The sequence below is a fragment of the Talpa occidentalis genome, unplaced genomic scaffold (assembly GCF_014898055.3).
Source record: "Talpa occidentalis isolate TD23 unplaced genomic scaffold, MPIMG_talOcc4v2.1 talOcc4.3, whole genome shotgun sequence".
Taxonomy (NCBI): domain Eukaryota; kingdom Metazoa; phylum Chordata; class Mammalia; order Eulipotyphla; family Talpidae; genus Talpa; species Talpa occidentalis.
In genome coordinates this window covers 146015934-146035472 of record NW_023603184.1, presented here as the reverse complement: position 1 = coordinate 146035472, position 19539 = coordinate 146015934, and the positions used below count along the sequence as shown (strand labels likewise).

At 48.0% G+C, this 19539-nt stretch overlaps 1 protein-coding gene across 1 annotated transcript in view; it reads right to left on the bottom strand.

Annotated features, from left to right (window-relative positions):
• Positions 1-633: 633 nt before the first annotated feature.
• Positions 634-19539, bottom strand: part of FBXO36 (F-box protein 36) — a 51634-nt gene continuing 32728 nt past the window's right edge. Inside the window, exons 2-4 of the mRNA XM_037524182.2 lie at positions 15330-15438; positions 7361-7533; positions 634-992 (exon numbers count right to left, since the gene is read on the bottom strand). Of these exons, the coding sequence (XP_037380079.1) occupies positions 804-992; positions 7361-7533; positions 15330-15438 (471 nt within the window). The 3' untranslated portion in view covers positions 634-803. The remainder of the gene's footprint in view (positions 993-7360; positions 7534-15329; positions 15439-19539) is intronic.

Below are 19539 nucleotides of genomic sequence, written 5' to 3'. Positions count from 1 at the left end.
ACCCTACCCGCCCTCAGCCTTATAATTTCAAATGTGATGTCAGACAAACCCCATCACCTTTTCAAGTTCCATTGGGCAAAGTGGTATTTGCTATAAATGTGGCCACAAAATAGGTCAGATTAGGTCTACGCCACAGCTTATAGAGCCGTGATCTATAAGACAGCAATAATATCACTTCCAGGGGTGGCTTACCTTCAAGAATTAAATTGGGTTACTACCTGCTTATTTCTTGGCAAACAGTAGGCACTCAATAAATGGCGGCTATTTCGATGATGATTATTATTATGATGATTATTATTATTTCTAAGTTTATTCCAACTCATCTGTGGCCATGGAGCTATGTCTCAACGCTTTTCTGGATGTGTAGAACAGATTTCCCAGTAGAAGGTAACTTTTCTGAATACAGATCTGTGTTTGAGGGACTGTGATAAGCAGGAAATAGGGATAAGCAAAGCAAAGTAGTGTCCCAACCCCTGCTTCCCGCACCTCCCCCCAATCATAGTCACCCTAAATTCTTGAGCCTACTCAGTAAAATAAAACATTTTGGGTTCCTCATTACCAAATTTTAATACATGTGCTATGCCAAGCCGTCCAGGAGGGGAGCAGTAATAGAAGTGGAATCGAATATTTAAGTAAAATAATTTATTTTTAGTTTGTAAATGAAATGTTCTTATTTGCTACCATTGAACTAGAAATCATCACAAAATATCAGTATTTTACTTTTCCCCTGAGTTCTGAGTCAAAGGAAACAGGGATTTGGACACATTTGCCTCACGTCTGCTGCAGGGAGGGAAGTTTTTCCCTCAGATGACTGGCGCTCCTGTCGGCTTCCTGTTCTGTTTCCTCCGGCGGAGCTGCCGCTGGAGCTGCAGCTTGTTGGTGAAGAATATCTGTCGCCAGCCGATGTCCAAGGCCAGCGCCCTCATGTCGGAGGTGATATTGTCGCAGGCCAGCCGGACTATCTGCTCCCACAGTGTGTCCGACATGCACAGCTGCGGGGGAAGGTCAGGGGTTAAGGGACAGTCACTCACCCACTCCCAGAACAGGCTCTGGTCCTGCCCCTGAGCCTCTGAAGGAAAAACAGAAGCCAGGTCAGCCCGTGTTTCCTGCCTCCAGAAGCTTCCCCTTTGAGAAAGAGGCAAGCGCGTGAATATCCACAGGCAAAGCAACATTTGATCAACGGAGCAAATCAAGACCTGACTGCAGTAAAGATGGGAGATGCAAGCTTGCTGTGACTAGTCTGCAGGGCCTGTGTGGTTTATAGACCCGACATCATAAAGTAAATTTATATATACCACGTTGCACTTAATGTATAGATCCGGGCCTCCCTGGTGGCGCAAAGGGTTAAGACGCAACCTATGAAGCTATCTGCAGCCACTGCAGCACGAGTTTGATCCCCGGCCAGGGAACTACCCACATGGCACAGCAGACCTCTTCTGTCTCCCTGCTGCTCCCCTCAGCAGTGTGTTTCAGTAGATCCACCTGTTCTGCTCCCCACTCTGTCTCTGGTGAATCCTCTCAACCTCCCCCCACCCCCACCTCTGGCCTACAATCTGGCTCTTGTATACATAAATAAAATAAATCTTTAAAATATATATGTACATGTTGGTGGGATCAGGAGACTTGGCTTCCCGTGGGTCTTCACTAACAAAAAAAGTATTAAGAAAAGAGACCTGGTTTGGACATGTTAACTTTGTGGTGTCTAGATTATATCTGGGTGGAAGTCTGAACATGCAACTAGAACTCAGGAGTTTGAGATGGCAGGCGGGGCTCGAAACATTTGTTTGGAAGATTTCAGTATGGAAATAAAAGTTAAGACCCCAAGAGTAGCTGCTGTTGCATAAGGGTGACTGTAGAGAGAAAATGGCTGAGGACAGAGCTCTAGGACAGTGCAACATTAAGTGATTTAGGAAAAAGAAAAGTAAGACGAGTTTTCAGCAAGGGAGTAAGCAAAGAGAAAAAAAAAACAACAACAGAGGCATGAAATGTGTTGATAAGTCACAATAAAATGGGCATTAAAAATTGGCATATCCAGAGCTTCCCTGGTGGCAAAGGGTTAAGTCTTAGCACTATGAAGCTGTCCACAGCCACTGCAGCATGAGTTCGATCCCCAGCCAGGGAGCTACCCACATGGCACAGCAGACCTCTCCTGTCTCCCCACTGCTCCCCTCAGCAGTGTATTTCAGTAGATCTGCCTGTTCTGCTCCCTACTCTGTCTCTGGTGAATCCTCTCAACCCCCACACCTCTGGCCTGTACCCCAGTTGTTCTAGGCAAAAAAAAAAAAAGAAAGAAAGAAAAAGAAAAAGCAGAGTGGGCAGTACTTGCATTTTTTCAAAAATTTATGTGTTGATGAAAGTGATCCAGGAGAAGGGGTAACATTAATGATGCAGAATGAAAAAGGGGTGAGTGCACGGGCGAAGTTGTTGAACAGTGAGAGGGGGGGAAACCCGCAAGGAAGCGTGGCCACGGATGGTGAGAAGAACTCGTCCCCTGTGGCGGGGCCAGAACAGAGTGAATGGGCGGAGGGAAGAGCTGGAAGGGCCGGGAGGCAGTTCTCCCGTGGCCACTCGGATTTCTCAGTGAAAGCAGAAGCCACTTACCCTGTAGGAGGGGCGAGAAAGGAGGGAGGTCAGGGAATTTAGGAGAAGAAGGTGCAACATGGACATTTCAGGGGGTGAAAGAGAGTAAGAAACTCGGTGCTTTGGAAGATACTTTATGAACATCATGTAGTTTCCGGTTATGAGTCAAATTTTTTTTTTAAAGTGTCAGCTACATGTTCAAAGAATATGGCCCTATGAAAGATAAAGAAAAGAGGCCCATGAAAGATAAAGGCCTGATATTGCAGACGTTACGACAGATAAATACAGTCAAGAAAATAGAGTTGTGTCACCACCTTCAGATGGTGCCAGCACATGCGGGCGCTGGAGTCATCAGCATTTCCGAAACCAGGCTGTCAGGGAGCCCAGCCGCCCCTGTCCTAGGAGAGGGTGGTCCCAGCAGTCAGCAACCCCTCCGCCCACCCCACCCAGCCATGCTGGAGCTGGGCTCTGGGCCTGGCCCTGACCTGCCTGTTGCCACCAGCTTCTCCAACTGTCCCTCCCAGGCTGCAGCCCCCACTCAGCATCGGAACTGGGGGCCCCAATGTATTGGACAGCCACCCTAAGGTGAGCTGCGTGTGCCCCTGCTGTCTGCTTCCCTCCCCTCCGGACCTCACTGCAGCCCACGCAGCCCACAGTGACCCACCCCCCACCTCCCCTCAACCCCAGGCAGCCAAGCACCCCACTGGCTCTGTCCTGCCTTGTTCCCATGCACCCTAACTTCCTCTGGGGCAGGGAAAAACGTGTGAGCATTAGCTCCATGTCCTGCCACCCTGACACTCACTCTTGAGCAGAAAGAACCAGTGTTCTTGACTCTCATGCCCGGAAGGCAACATCCCAGCCTACCCGCCCCATCTCACTGCGAGCATCACGGCGGGCGCTGCTCCCCCCGCCCTGGGGACTCCTCCACCCCGTCGGGTCACCCGTGGTCTCCCCCAAGCTCCGCAGTCCCGCCAGCCCCAGGCGCTGCTCAGATCTCCGCAGAGCCCGTGGACAACAAGGGGACGCGCAGCGCCAGGACAACCTTCCGCGGACCTTTTGGGAAGCCGCGAACCCCGACGCCAGCGCAGACCCTCCCCCCTCAGCCAGGCTGCAGCCCCCCCTGAGCATCTGAACGGGGGGCCCCAGGTATTGGACAGCAGCCCCCACGCCCTGGGGACCCCGTGGAGGTGAGGGAAGGTTCTGGGCTCGGAACGGGAAGAATTTTCAAGCTGGAGCTGAAATTCCCCCTCGTGTCCTGCCCTTCACGACTCATCCTGCTTAGCCTGAAGCTGTGCAGTCGTGTTTTGTAGTTTGTTGCTCCCACAAATACCCGCCTGGAGAACGCCCCGGGCCAGGGCTCTGCGGGGCGCACACGCCGGGCCCCCGGGTTCCAGCCCCCGCGCAGCGCCCTCTGGTGCCAGGCGCGACGCCCTGTGCCAACCTGGGGCTTCTCCAGGCACAGCCGCTGCCTTCACCGACAGGGCTTTAGGGCTCAGGGAGGATGAAGGTGCTACTCTGGGGAGTGGCTGAGGGGACCGCAGACCAGCTCTCTGATTTGAACCCCCACACTTCACGATGAAGACAGGGGCAGCCACTGCCACCCCAGCTGTCCCGGGCACTCTGGAGCTGGCTCCTCTGGACACTGAGCGTCCACTCGTCAGTCCTGGACCGGCTCTCACAGCTGGGCTGCTGGAAACCCCAGAGGACATGCTGACAGTCCCCGGGCCGGGTCCCCTCACACCCAGCAAACCACACACTCAGACACCCTGGCCTCGATTTCCACCCGCCTCACCCGCTTGGCCAGATTGAGAAGCAAAGTTCCAGGGAGTTACAGGCCTGGGGAAAATGTGCTCCCCCGCAGCCAGAGTGTGCCGGAGGGAGGTGTTTTGCAGTCCAGGCTGGATAGGGTCATCGTTGGTTGGGGCAGCTTGAAAGAGAACCTGGAGCCCTTGGCATCGTGCCCACAGGTGTTTTAATAGTCCTCAGGGGAAGCAGCCAGCAGGGCGACAGCAACTTGGGCCCCTGCGACTCTCTACACGCTCTTGCCTCTGGGCTGTGTAGGGTAAGGAAAAATGTCAGGCTTTTCTGCCCTCCCGCCATCAGGATTGATGATGGATCTTTGCGGTCCTGAATGCATGCCTGATGGCGGGCACCTGGAGTGGGGTGTGGGCCTAGGTAGATGGGATTCACCTGGGCTGAGACTGGGCTTTTAAGGGCGGCGTCACGGGGACACCAGCAGAAGCAGAGAAGGCCAGAGAGCCCAGATAGAGTGAAGACTTGCTGGGGGCTGGGAGGCCTGCCAGCCTCCTGGCCCCCCAGCACCCCTGCCTGCCATATGTCTGGTCAACCCCAATAAAAGACCTGCAAAAAACCGCTGAGGACTCTGACTCCTCCTTCACCCGGTCTGTATGGGATCAGAGAACCTGCACTGTGTCCAGTCCTGACCTTTACAGCTGTCTCTGGCTTCTCTCGCTGTCTCTTCCTCTCCAGCCCTGGCGCGGCCTCTCACAGCCCATCCGCTGTGGCCGTCTCTGCCTAATGCCACCCGTCCATCCCTGACCCCTAGGCGCAGGTGTGCACACTTGCACACGCACACACCTCCACGCTCAGAGGTCCACAGTCAGGCACGCGTGCCCCACGCCCACGCATCTCTACTTAACAAGACCAAGGCCGCAGGTGATGGTCACAGAGGCCGGGGGCGTAAAAGCCTGATCAGCTCATTTACCCTTCCTTCCTCCTCGGCTGCCATTTGCTGAGCCAGGACACTGCGGACCTGGTGCCATCCCGGGGAGCCAGCAGGCCCAGGGGGTCCCCCCAGGCATGTCACCCAGGGGAGCCTGCCGCCAGCCAGGCTGGCCCGTGTCTCATTTTCCAGCCTCCCGTGGCTCGAGTTCACCTTCCAGAACAGTGCAGGGTCCGTCACCCCCCGGAGCTGCCTCTTCCTTCGTTTCCCTGGACAAATACAACCGCCGGCCCTCCAGAACGTCAGGTAAAGTAATGTTCTGTACTCCAGTGGGTAGAGTAGGTAATATAGATGACATTACTTAAATTTTATATATAAAAAAAACTAAGACATCGTATTGCACGATTATGGGAAATGTTGACCTTTTAGATAATAAGTGTGAGGCTGATGTGTTAGCCTGGGAGAGGCTGCCTGCCCCCCTGCAGATGGGCATCTCCCCAGTTCCTGACAAGGTCATCAGGGTTCTTTGGTGGTAAGCAACGGAGCCAACTCTGACTAGCTTCAGCCGCAAAGGGATTCCGCGGAAGCAGCGCATGGACATTTTGGGGGAGGTAAGAGGACTCTTCAGTTGAAGGAATAAGCCATGGGCAGGAACGAAACCGCCTTCCAGGCCCAGGGGGAGGAACTCACACCAGCTGCATCGAGGCCCTGACAGTGGGTGACGTGGGTGCTAGTTGTGTTCCTTGTGCCAGCCTGTTGAAGATTCAGCATAGCGAGAATTTATTTGGTCAGTTGGGGGGTGGGGAGAGGATCGTGTAGGAAATGGAGGCGCTCAGGGTCTCCTTGGGCCCCTGACTCCAGCCTCTACGGCTGCCACCTGTGGCCTCGCTGTCCTCCCAGCTCGCATTACCCACAAGTGATAATGCGTTACTGTAAAAAGCGCTTGGGAGCGTGAGCACAGGGCACAGTGCCCCCATGGTTACGGCCACCCGAGCCGAGAAGCCGCAGAGCACGGGGCACGCATACCTGCAGGTGTGGGACTGAGATGCAGGAGAGAGGCAAGGGGAGATCGTGGGGGTGGGCTGCCTCCCAGCCTCCCGCCTGCTGGTCTGCCTGGGTTGTCCGCCCCCTGCTTCAGCTCCAAGATTCTTTTCCATCCCCCGGAGTCCACGGTGCACCTGCCCAGCCTGAGTTGGCTGCCGCTACAATAGGGAACTGTGATGAACAGTCCCCCAAGGCACCCATATTGGGAGATAGGAAATTTGATAAAGGACTACAGGTGGACGAAGCAGATGAGGAGGGGGCACTTGCTTCTTGCCTTGTTTCTCTTATGCTTCCTTTCCTCTACCTGAGTTGTTGCCTTGACCTGGGATGCTCCCTGACCTTGAATGCCCTGGTCTTCCAGACCACCTGGCAAACTCCTATTTCCCCCCAAAACCTAGATAAAAAGGTCTCCCTGGTGGTGCAAGGGTTAGTTAAGACGCAACCTATGAAGCTATCAGCAGCCACTGCAGCACGAGTTCAATCCCCGGGCAGGGAGCTACCCACATGGCGCAGCAGACCTCTCCTGTCTCCCCTTAGCAAGTGTATTTCAGTCAGTCTGCCTGTTCTGTTCCCCACTCTGTCTTTTGTGAATTCTCTCACCCCCCACAACTCTGGCCTGTACCCCAGTTCTTGTTTGTATAAATAAATAAATCTAAAAAAAAAAAAACCCTAGATATAGAAATCTATGTTTGTCAGGCCAGGCAGAGGAAATCATTCTGTACTTTGTACCTGAAACACAAGTCCCTGTTTGAATTGCTCACTATATTATAACATAATTAATATAACTATACTAGATAGCATTGAGTTACTCACATTATAGTATTTGATTTATATCTATTTCAATCTCTCCTATTAGACTGTAAGTTCTTAGAGGGTAGGAATAATATCTTCTCATCTCTGCTGCTTCTGTACTAGGTCAGTACCCATCATCATGTAAGTATTCAGCAAATACTTGCTGAAATAAATGCAAATGAAAACTACTGCTGCACTTAAAAAAAAAAACTTTTGAGGCAGCACATGGGAAATTAGAGATGCAAAACAATTGACTGTTACCTTTGCAAATCTCCGTGATGTTTGAGAAAGACTGGCGATGTCTTCAAGATCCAGATAAGAGATGATATGCAGGAGCAAAGTGTCTGAGAGCCGCTCTAGGTAGTCAAATTTACCTCTGCATAAATTAGAGATATAGTCTAATATTCTTCCACCAAATATTAAGGCAACTTGAACTGTAATTCAAAGAAACCAACAGACAGACATGGTTATCAGGTGCAATCACTTAGAAGCCATGATGGTTGTCAGCGAGACGCCAGCAGTGCCATTCCCCTGCGAGTGACATTAGATTGTGCTGAGTCACTCGCTGTCACCAAGCTGCCTTCGGGATCAATGGGCGTGTTTTGTGAGGCATCTGTTTCTGATTGTCTTGAGATCACAACCCTTTAGGGACACTGACTGTTTAACACAGTGATAGATACCCCCCCCCCAACCCACCCCCCGTTGACCTCATCAGCACCAGATTCCAGTCCAGGCAACTGATGAACTGGTCTCAGTATCATCAACCTCAGCCTTGCAATCTCCCTGCGCGGGCAAAGATTCTGGGCCATGTGAGGTTTCTGTCACCCCCTTTCTGTCTCCCCAGATTGGCTAGAAACACAATAATATGTCTTCTTTTGATTGATTTTTTTTGTTCTGTTACACGTTTCTCTACCAAGTTTTCTTCTTCACTCTTTATCATCTTTCATCCCTATCTTTACAGTTAATAGAAACAAAATAAAGCAAAGAGAAAAATAGATGAATGTTTCAGGAAATCTGTGTTAACTTTGGCCTAATGATTTCCATACTCTTTCAGCTACTGCCAAATTAGGAAACAGTTCACGAAGAATCAACCAATATTACGACCTAGCTAAACATGTGTGCTGTAAGGAAAAAATAGGGTGTCTTTTTTTATCTCAGTCCCCCAAATAACTGGGAAATGGCTAATAACTAGGAAAGCATGTTCGGAAGGATATATATTCAGAGCTAAATAGTGGTTAAATCTGGGTGGTGACTTTTATTTTCTTCCTTCTGCTAATCTATTTTCTAATCTTTCGATTAAAAAAAATACTACCAGTAAACTAATATACCCAGTATTTAGATGACACCAATTGGCCGTTGCTGCACTGCAGTCCACCAGAAATGAACTTGAGAGTGTTATGAGAAGAAATACTCCCCTCTGGTAGAGTTTTGAGTGGAGTGTTCAGTCACAGCTTGTAGAGAGGGAAGTGTCCTGAGTTTAGAATCTACTTCCACTCGTGAGGAATGTTAAATGGTCTGGCTGGTCAGCTCTGCAGGTCTAGAAGCTTGGCTCCCCAGAGGGATACACTTCCAATGAGGTACACAGTGAGAGCTTCTCTGAGCTCTAAATTGGGCTGTGCGTTTGGTCCCATTGGGCTCCTCATGCCTTGAGGGCAGCAAAAGGAATCACCGTCCAGGTGCAAGAAGTAGACAGTAGAGATTAATGTTGGCTCCAGGAAATGGGCTTGTGCAAGATTATTTCCCCTGCCAGGGGATGAGTCATGGGCCCCAGCTGTCTGCTCCAGGGAGGTGAGATTCTGTCTTCTTACCTACACTGGGGGCAATTTGAATTTCATGCAGGATCAGCTAAGACCTTGGTTATAAGAGCACTGTATGTTATCTTCTCCTACATTTTTTTCTTTCAAAGAAAAAACCAAAAAGCAACAACAAAATGCCCAGCACAATCTGGTTGTCAAAGAGACTAGGAACAGGGGCTCAGAGAGTGGTTTTTATCCTAAAACATTTTAAAACTGACTTAACTCTTGTTTTACTGTTTGTACTTACTTTCCTGCTTCATATTCCAGAGCGGGGTTTCTGAGCTGCCCCCCAGTAGTGCTTCTGCCTCTTGGCCTCCCACCTCTCCCTCCACCCATAGCCCACCCCCAGATCTGCAGAACTGCAGGGTGATGACAAGGAATAGCTGGGCAGAGGGCAGAGAGAAGGAGAGTCAAGAGGCGGTGACTACGTGTGAGAAAGTGAAGTCCCCAGTTAAAGGTTGGGGTATGGCCTGAAGAAATGACCTAGAGAAAATGGATTATAGATCCTGGGCATGGGGTGGTCCGGCTTTGCGGGGAAGATAAGAACTGTTCTTCCCTACCTTGTGATGCTAGTGCAGGAACCAATATTACGTAGTATCTAATACTCAGGTCCATAAGGCAGGATTATGCACACTTGTTAGTGTGATCACGTTTCCCTTACAGTCACGTTTTCCCCGTAAGTCATCTACAGAGTCAGGGGAATCACAATAGTTGGAGAGCTACACTGCCTCTCCCACCTGTCTTTTCACACGCCACAGCCAAAATTTTTTTTAAAACTTTGTCATTCGCCTCAGAAGATATGGCTGTTGGAAGCATTGGGTTTTATCACCGAGATTTCTGTGGATTGGCTAGGCACTTCACCTCTTGTGATTCATTCAGAGATCTAAGCAACTAACTTTAAAATGGACCTAATTTGGAAAGCAACTTATTTTTAGGCTGGATTCCTCTACCCATGAATCAACACTGTCAACTGAACTTCAATAGGCATGTGTTTCCCTTGAACTAAATTTTAAAAATACTTCCAACAGGTCATTGACTGGTTATTCCGACTTTCTTAATATAGGGAAATATCCATAGATACGTCCTCAGATTTTTTTAAAGGTCTCGGGGAAAAAATCCAGACTCATAGACAAAGGGACAAAGAGTACAAATAGGCAAGTTACAGAAAGAATATAATTAAACATGACAGATGCTCAGCTTACTAGTCATCAGGAAAAGGCTAATTTAACATGATAATATTTTCACCATCTGACCAGGAAAGATGAAGAAGTAGTAGCAGTAGCTAATTAGGGACAGCAAAGGTGTGAGAAAACTGTATCCTGTTGGATGGAGTATGAGATACAGCAGTTTGGGGAGGGCAACTTGTGAGTGCAGTGAAGTGATTGGCATTTTATATATGGTTTGAATTACTCAAAATATTGTGACATCAAAATATTAATGAAGTCTCATTTTGTGAACAAACATTGAAATCATGAAAACCACCCAATTTTAAATGCTTTCAAAAATAGCACAATTATGAAGTTGGCATAATTTTAAAGGTCAAATGAATTGCAGACAGCATTTGTGCTACACCAGCAGAGCTACTTAAGCTGGTTCACAGATATACATCCTTTGTCAAGTTGACCTTGAATTAGGCAAGGTTCTTGAGAATTCCCCCCTCAGAATGTTCCATTTCTATGAAAATTTTGAATGTACCTCTTTGTACATTTTGGCAATTTCATGTCTAGAGACATTAGCACAAAAGTTGTGCAGACAGATGTGTCCCAGAATGTACCCAAAGGCATGTGTAAATGTCCAACAGTTGAGGATTGTGTATTTGTACAAGGAATACCTTACAGTCTTGTATACTAACAGAAAATGCTCACAATATACTAAGTGCAAAAGTAAAGAATTAAATATCCTGTTTTTATAAACAAACACACACAATCCAAAACAGAAGGACTGAGAGGTTTTTTTTGTTTTTGTTTTTTTGTTGTTGTTGTTTTGTTTTTTTAAGGACTGAAGTTTCTTTTTTTTTTTTTTAATTTATTTGTTTGTATTTATACAAGCACTGGGTACAGTCAGAAGTGCGGGAGGGTGAGAGAATTCACCAGAGCCAGAGCGGGGAGCAGAGCAGGCAGAAGGACCGAAGTACACTGCTGAGGGGAGCAGCGGGCGGCAGGAGAGGTCTGCGCGCCATGCGGGACCCTCCTCCGGTGGCCGGGGAGCAGCAGGGGATCAAACCGGCGCTGCAGAGGCTGCGGGCAGCTTCGCAACCCAGCGCTCAACCGCTGCGCCACCGGGGAGGCCCAGGACTGAGAGTTTTTATAGTGGTTACCTCTGAGGAATGGAGCTTGGAGAAAGAAGGAATATTTACCTTTTCCATTTTAAAAATGTGATAGCAAGAATTTAATGAGTACTTACCATATACTAGGTTAATTCTAAGCACTTTGTTCAATTAATCCTCATAAGGACCCTCTGAAGCAGTTGCCATTATTATTTCTTTTTTTTAAAAGGTTTATTTATTCATGCATACAAGAACCAGGGTACAGGCCAGCTGTGCAGGAGGATGAGAGGATTCACCAGAGACAGAGCGGGGAACAGAACAGGCAGACTGATGAAATACACTGCTAAGGGGAGTGGCGGGCACAACAGGAGAGGTCTACCGCACCATGTGGGTATCTCCCTGGCCGGCCGAGATTGAACCCGCGCTGCAGAGGCTGTGGACAGCTTCATAGTTCTGCGCTCAACTGTCTGCACCACCAGGGAGGCCGCCATTATTACTATTTCTATAATCAACAATTGAGGGAGCTGAGATCCAAAGAAATTAAACCATTTGCCTAAAGTCACATACTAGTGGGTTTGGGTAATCTGTATTGTCCAAGCATGGCTTGGACACCATGCTCAAGCCCTCTGTACTTTGTAGTATGTGAATGACTTTTAAAGTAATAATAGGCACCTGTGTTTTTCTTTTAAAAATGAAGGTGTGGACAATTCAGCAGTGCTTTCGATTTTGCATGTCAGGCTGCTGTGACCTATCCCATTGTGATCTGCAGAACAGTGCCCCCAGGCCAAGATGTCCTGAAACCTAATCTCCAGGACCTAGGACAACATCACCTGTGTGGCTAAAGGGACACTGCAGGTGTGATCAAAGATCTTGAAATAGCAATGTTCCCAAATAATGAGATGAGCTCCACCTCACAGGGCTCCTTAGACGGGAATGTGAGGGGAAGGAGGGTCAGAAGCAGGGGGTGACAGGCCACCAGGCAGGATCAGAGTGAGAGACTGGACCCACCAGTGGAGGCTCTAAGCACAAGAAAGAGGCCACGAGCACAGGCCACGAGCACCACAGACTCCAAGACGTGGGAGAGGCCAGGAGACAGGTTCTCCCCTAGAGCCTCCAGAATGAATTTGTTCTCTCAAATCCTTGATGGTGGCCCAGTAAGACTCCTCTCAAATCCTTGATGGTGGCCCAGTAAGACTCCTGACCCCAGAAATATAAGATAATAAATATTTAATCCTTAAGCCCCCCAAATCTGTGTTAATTTGTTAGTGTCAATATTATACCAAAATTTGTTAGTGTCAATATGATACCAATGCAATCATTAATTACTATTTTAGGAAAGATACACTTTCTGTACAAGGTGACAGGGGGTTCTCTGCATGGAAAGTTTGAATTTTGTTATGCGCTGAATTGTGCTCTCCTGACCTCCCCCAATTTGAGACCCCAGTGCCGCCAAATAGGTCTCCACTTGGTCCAGAAAACACACACGTGGCTGTTGACTGGAGGTCTTGGGTCCTCCATGGCTGCATCAGGACTGGTGGTTGGCTCCCCCCAAAACAAGTGATGAGGTGTGGGGGGACAGTGAACATTTGGCAGTGGAGAGAGAAAGGACAAGTTGCAGTATCAATTGTAACCTAATCTTGAAAGTGATTGAAATCACTTCTGCCCAATTCTCTGGTCACACAGGTTGGCCCAGGTACGCTTTGGAGGGGATCCCACAAGAGGGGGAGATGCTTAGGACCATAACACCCCTGGGAGTTGTCTTGAAACTGCCTGCCACATAGCTCGGATTCTGGCTTGTTGAAGCAGCAGATTTAGCTTGCGAGAGAAAGAGCAGGACCAAGGACAACTTAGAATTTTGGACCTGGGGGTTTGTTTGTTCTGTTTTGCCTCCCTCCCTCCCCAGGGGGAGATCCAGAGCTACTTTTGGAAGTTTCAAGTTTGAGAGACTATTAAATATTCCAGGGGGCAGCTGGAAAAGTTTCCATATTTGGTGTTTTTGGAGAGAGGCGAGGCTGGGAATGTCTTCGGGGAACATGTCCATCAGTGGGCGTGCGCCCCCTTAATACAGAGCCTCCATGCACTCCTCCAGGGAGGAAGGATAGGCAGATGGGAAGAGGTGCAAGAGCTGAATCCTGATCCCAGCACTGAGATTTAGAGAGGTGAGGAGGAGCTCAAGATGGACCAAGAACCAGAGCCAGGGGAAAGAAAATGTCCCCCCTGAGCTCAATACTGCTGAAAGGCCAGGGGAGCAAGAGTAACACAGGTCTGTCCTCTGTGCGGATGGCCTCAAAGGGCAACCCAGATGCCCAGAGCCATGTGACTCTGGAGGATATAAGCAGGAGGGTCCTTTTTATGAAAAAACTTGGGGCGGGAGGGATCATAGGACTGTGACAAAGAGGGCAGGGAAAGAATAAACCCAGCCAGACATCATATCCTTTACAACGGCAAGCCACATCAGGAGCTGACCACATGCAGTGCACAGTATCCAGCATCAGGTCCCTGTGCGCCCACTGCGAGTCGGCCCTGCACCCCCAGATCCGGAGCAGGAACTGGGCTCCCAGAGCATGTGCGTGCCGGCCACCAGCCTGTGGTCCCACCAGTCACACATCACATTCACCCCTGGTAGCTGAGCCCTAAGCCCCGCTCTGTGCCCTGGGGCACCTCCTCTGCTGCAGAGGCCATCCTGAGGGATCCCCTAAAGGCTGGGGGTCATGAACAGCAGCCCTTATTGGATGTTTTCGTCTCTGTCTGGACTCTGATGCTGTAGGAAAATCTAACAGAAGACACAGGAGCCTTTGAACTTTCCAAACTGATTGAATTTGGTGCCTAAGTGAGGCTCTGGAGGGAGGCCACCAGGTGGCCCTGAAATTAAACCCCCTGGTTTGCTCTTCTGCTGAACCCCTCACTTTTCCACTGTCCAGGAGGGGCCCCTGCCAGACACCTAAGTTCCTAATTTCTTACCTCTGCTTCCAGGATCAGGAACCCCACAGAAGACTATCCTGAAGGCTCTGATTCTGCCCCCCACTCCAAGTATCTTATCAGGGGGCAGGTGTGTTGGAGTGTAGCCCTGAAGCCTCCCATATCTCTGGCCATGTTTTTGTGGAAGTCAGAAAACCTCTGGTCTGTCAACAGACACTGAGTGCTCGCTAGATATGAAACTTTGAGGCAGGTACCATGGTGCTTAGAAAATAAAATGGATCCTCATTTGCAAATGAAATGTGCTGGACTGCAGTTTATAGCTATCTGTGCAGAAACATCTCTGTTCAACTAAATAAGGAGAGCCTGGGTGGATTTTGTTCCATGAAAAGTGGACAGTGCCTCCCCAGCATGACTCATTTTAAATCAATAGTGAATTTTAGAAATACTTGCTATAAAGGAGTCAACAAAATAGGATGTGTGTGATATTAGGAAATGAAGGCCCATTATTAATAAGGAATGGTTATTAAAGAGTTTCATCGATGAGAATCCTCTTAGAAGCATATGCCTAGAGTGAGATGAGATAACAACTGAAACTGGCTTCAGAATGATCCAGTGGGACCTGTGGGCTGGCCTATAGGTTTGGCCACATTTGGGGTATCCTCAATGGCCAGTTACTGGTACGTGGGTGTTTCTTAAAAGCTGTGATGTCTACTTTTGAGGTTTGCAATTTTCGTATTACCAAGCAGAAAAAGCAAAGAGGAAAATGGAGGGTAATTTCTGCTCCTTGATTAAGACTACTTCTCAAGCAAATCTTGCTATTAAAAGAAATGCTAGCAATTTACAATGAACGCCAAAATGCACAGGTTCAAGAATTTGACAATTTGATTATGTTTTTGATTAACCTTTTAATTGAGTTTTAACTAAAGGGAGCCCATTGTAATTAAATATTGTGTGTATATCTATATATACACAAATATATATTTAGATAGTTTAAGATTATTAATGAAATTTACATGCTAACTTGGATTTTTAAACACTTTAAGATTTTTCCCAAAAGAAATTTGAGACTATGTTAACAATTTTCTGTCTTTTAAGAACCCAATGTTCTATAATATCTGTTATATCTAATTAAGCACATAATTACATATTAATATTCAAGTGATGGCATATTTGCTATTTCTCAGAGAAAATCTATCCCTCCCTAAAAGAACTTAGCAGGAAGCAGTACATCAGATGGCCCCTTTCTTACCTTGAAGATTTGCGTTCTCGAGGAAGTATTCATGGTTTTCTTTTACTTCTCCAGGTTTTGTTGATCGATACTCACTCCTCAAAGAGATCTTCCACCATCTAAAGATTACCTGTGATTGAATTAAAACTGATTTCAGTGGCAGCAGCTACCTCTCGGTCTGGGGTTGGAGACGATCACAGTGTCAGGCCAGGCTTCGTGTTCAATAGCAGCTTAACATTGCTTTTAGAGGTTAGAGTCACAGAATCCAAGTGCAGAAAGGAATTTTAAAAGAAATCTGTCAAGTCAAGGGCCTTCCTGGTGGCGCAGAGGTTAAAGACACAGTGTTATCAAGCTATCACCAGCACGAGTTTGATCCCCAGCTGGCCAGGGAGCAACCCACATGGTGCAGCAGACCTCTCCTGTCTTGCCCGCTGCTCCCCTCAGCAGTGTATTTCGGTGGATCTGCCTGTTCTGCTCCCAACTCTCTCTGGTGAATCCTCTTACCACCCCCCTGCACCTCTGATCTACACCCCAGTTCTTCTATGCATAAATAAATAAATCTTTAAAAATATATCAAGTCAGTTGATGTTAAAATCACTCAGATCCAAAGGCTGCATCTTGAAGGAGAACAGAGATGTCATAACTTGGGGAACCAGTTCCACTCTCCATCTCCCCTGTGGGCAGACAAGATAAGCGATTGTTGTCTCATCGCGTGACATGCACCGGGCCAGAGCTAGCACCGTTGTATGCCATGTTTGACACTTGAAAGTGTCATTACACAGGAGACCTTGTTTTAGTGTTAAAGAAGAGCCAACAGGCCCAACATGGAATCACATATGCTAAGTCCATGTCACCAAATTGAGACTTAATACCTAATTGATTTATAATTTCAACCTCCCCCAAGAGAAGAGTCATAATTCAGTCCATCTGGAATCTCCTGGTCTGTGCTAGTGAGGTTCTCCACCTCTTACAACACCACCGCCCCCTAAAGAAGGTAACTTTGCCAGAGAACAATCCTCCCTTCTAATCACTTCCCTGCCCAGCCCGATTCTGCCTATGAAATTCTTTCCTTTTGCTCAGCTCCTTGCAGCTCCTTTCTATCTGCTGGATTGGGTGATGCCCAATCCATGAATCATTGGGTAAAACCATTAAGATCTTCAAACTTTACTCAATTGAGTTTTGTTTTTTAACATCAGCAGGAGGGCTGCTGACAGTGCATTTGACTGCTGTGAGCATCTGGGATTATCTGGACCAAACCTCATTTACATGGCGATACATTAGCCCTGCAGTCCTATGTTGACTTCAGTGGCGAGTCAGCCACAGGGCCTGAGGAGAAGCTCCTGGAAGCGTATCATCTTATGCTTCACAACCTATCATGGGATGATAGAACTTCCACCAATTTGAGAAACAAATTAAACTCTTTTTCTTTTTTAAAATTTGTATTGAAGGAGCATTGTTTTATAGCTTTACAGAGTTCAACATCTATATACACCATCACATGATTGCCACCAAAAGTCTAATTTGTATAAAATTAGACTTTTAACCTGATTCATCCATTCACCTTGCTCCTTTCCTTTTGGTAACTGCCATTTTATTCTTGTAGTTTAGGAGTTTGCTCTTGTGTTTTGTTAATTTTGTTTCCGTGTCTTCCACATGTGAGTGAAATCATACAGTATTTGTCTTTTTCCATCCGAACTAAAGTCTTTCCAAACTAGAATTATGAGGGAAAAGATGGGTAAAGAGACAGACAGCATATGGGGCCTCCCTGGTGGCGCTGGAGTTAAGCACAGCACTATGAAGCTATTGCCAGCCACTGCAGCACAAGTTCAATCCCTGGCCAAGGAGCTGATCCACATGGCGCAGCAGACCTCTCCTGTCTCCCCGCTGCTCCCCTCAGCAGTGTAGTTCAGTTAGTCTGCCTGTTCTGTTCCCCACTCTGTCTCTGGTGGGTCCTCTCACCCCCCACACCTCTGGCCTGTACCCCAATTCTTGTATGCATAAAAAAATAAATCTGTAATAAAAAAAAGAGAGAGAGAGACAGTGCAGAGAAACTGGTGGGCTTACCAGTTCTGGGCGCTTCCCCTAACAATGGTGCTCGGGCAGGCTCTGTCCAAGGCAAGATGCTTAAGCGGGTGAAAGTGACTGGGGTCTCCCTTTGTTTCCCCATATCCCATCTCCACACACTCCCCCACAGGGTCTTTACAGATCTGGATGTGTCTTCTTGGGGTACCCCTGGTCCTGCCGTTTCCCCAGACACTTCTCAGCCCTGCAACCTCTGCACTGCCTGGCACTCCTTTGCTGCAGGCTGTGTGTTCACCAGCTTTCCTCTCAGCTGCCTCTCTGGCCCTGTCACATCCTGAGGCCCTCCCCCTGCTTCTCTCCAGGGACTCCCATACCTGCCTGAGAGAAGACTGAACTCTTAGAAAGACAGAGACTCATCCCTCCATCCTACCTACTGCCCTGTGCAGTGGAAAGTAGGCCCTTCACAAATACCCTTGAATGAGTTAAAAGGTGGTTTTCATTCAGCTTTTGTTGCTACTCACTAAAGGAGCTGAGATAAAAATGTGTGTGTCAGTTAGAAAAGTCCACAACCTCACAAAAATGTGGCTGCTGATCACTTTGAGAAAATCACTTCCCCTCCTATTGTTTTATTTTCTTGCACATGAGGCTTACCCAAAGTGTTTGTCCTTTTGAGCCTCTTTCTGACTAGCCACCATGAAGGGGAGGGTGCATCCGTGTGGCAGGGCTGTCATTACAAAAGCACCACACACTGGCTGGCTTGAGCAACTTGGAAATTGATTTCCTCATAGTTCTGGAGGCTGTGAGTCTGAGAGGAAGGAGTTGGGAGGTCTGGGTTCTCCTCAGCCTCTCCCTGTTACAGGTGCTCCCTTCTCACTGAGTCTTCTCAAGACCTTCCTCCATCCTCATGCACTCCTGGGGTGTCCGCCTCTTCCTTTAAGGACATCCGTCATCTTAGATTAAAGCCCTACCTTTATGACCTTATTAATGCCAATGACCCCATGAAGGCCCTATTTCCAAACAGAGTTACACTGGAGTAGGGCTTCAGTGTAAGAATCTGAGGGACATGGTTCAGTTCCTAACAGGGGGTACCTAGTGTTACAGTGGGAAGAGCATGAATTTTAGTCCAAGATGGGCCTCGTCAACTTAATCTCTCTGCACACTCTTTGCCTTTTCTTTTTATTAAATATCATTAAGATTCATTTAAATGTTATAAATAATAGTTCCTTTCTATTGAATGAAGATGCCAGATCTAATGCTACCTTTTTTATACCACATAATCTAGAACTTTTTTTTTTTTTTTTTTTTATAGAGGCATGCTTTATTTATTTGTTTGCTGGTTTCTTTGTTTGTTTTGTTTATACATGCACTGGGTACAGTCAGAAGCGCGGGAGGGCGAGAGAATTCACCAGAGCCAGAGCGGGGAGCAGAGCAGGCAGAAGGACCGAAGTACACTGCTGAGGGGAGCAGCGGGCGGCAGGAGAGGTCTGCGCGCCATGTGGGACCCTCCTCCGGTGGCCGGGGAGCAGCCGGGGATCGAACCGGCGCCGCAGAGGCCGCGCGCAGCTTCGCAACCCAGCGCTCAACCGCTGCGCCACCGGGGAGGCCCCACATAATCTAGAACTTTAAGAATGCATTCAAGTCAGAAATCATTTAGTCCATCTCCCACCACTCAGACAGATGAGAAAACATTTCAAAGAGGCTAAGTTCCAAAGTCTCCTTCCTTCCAACCATACTGCCAGATGGGGACTTAAAAAAAAAATAAGAATGCCACATTTCGCGTTGCTGCCAATGTTGCAGAGGCTGAAGTCAGCAGACAATGACCTTGCTTGCTGGGAAGACCCCTGTGGCAAGAAGCAAGAAAAATGGCTGGAAAGTCCACAGTCCAAGTGCACCCTGGTGTGGCTCTGAGTTGCAGGAAGAAGGAAGATGGAATAAGTATTTGAGGGACAGAGGCTCAGATCACCTTGGGGCTGTCTTTCCTCCCAAACATGGGTGGCTCAGACCTAAGTAACTTCGAAGTCACCAACAGTGATTCTCCTTTAACAACTAATTCTGGAAATGTCAGAAGTTAACTAGATGCCTTCTTCTCTTTGTTGCAGAACATTTATGTATTCTTTCTGTGTGTGGAACTTACTGATAGGAGCTGAGCCTCCCCCTGAGGGCCTTCACTCAGAGAAATCTGATCTTGGCCCCTCAGTAAGGGCCTCAG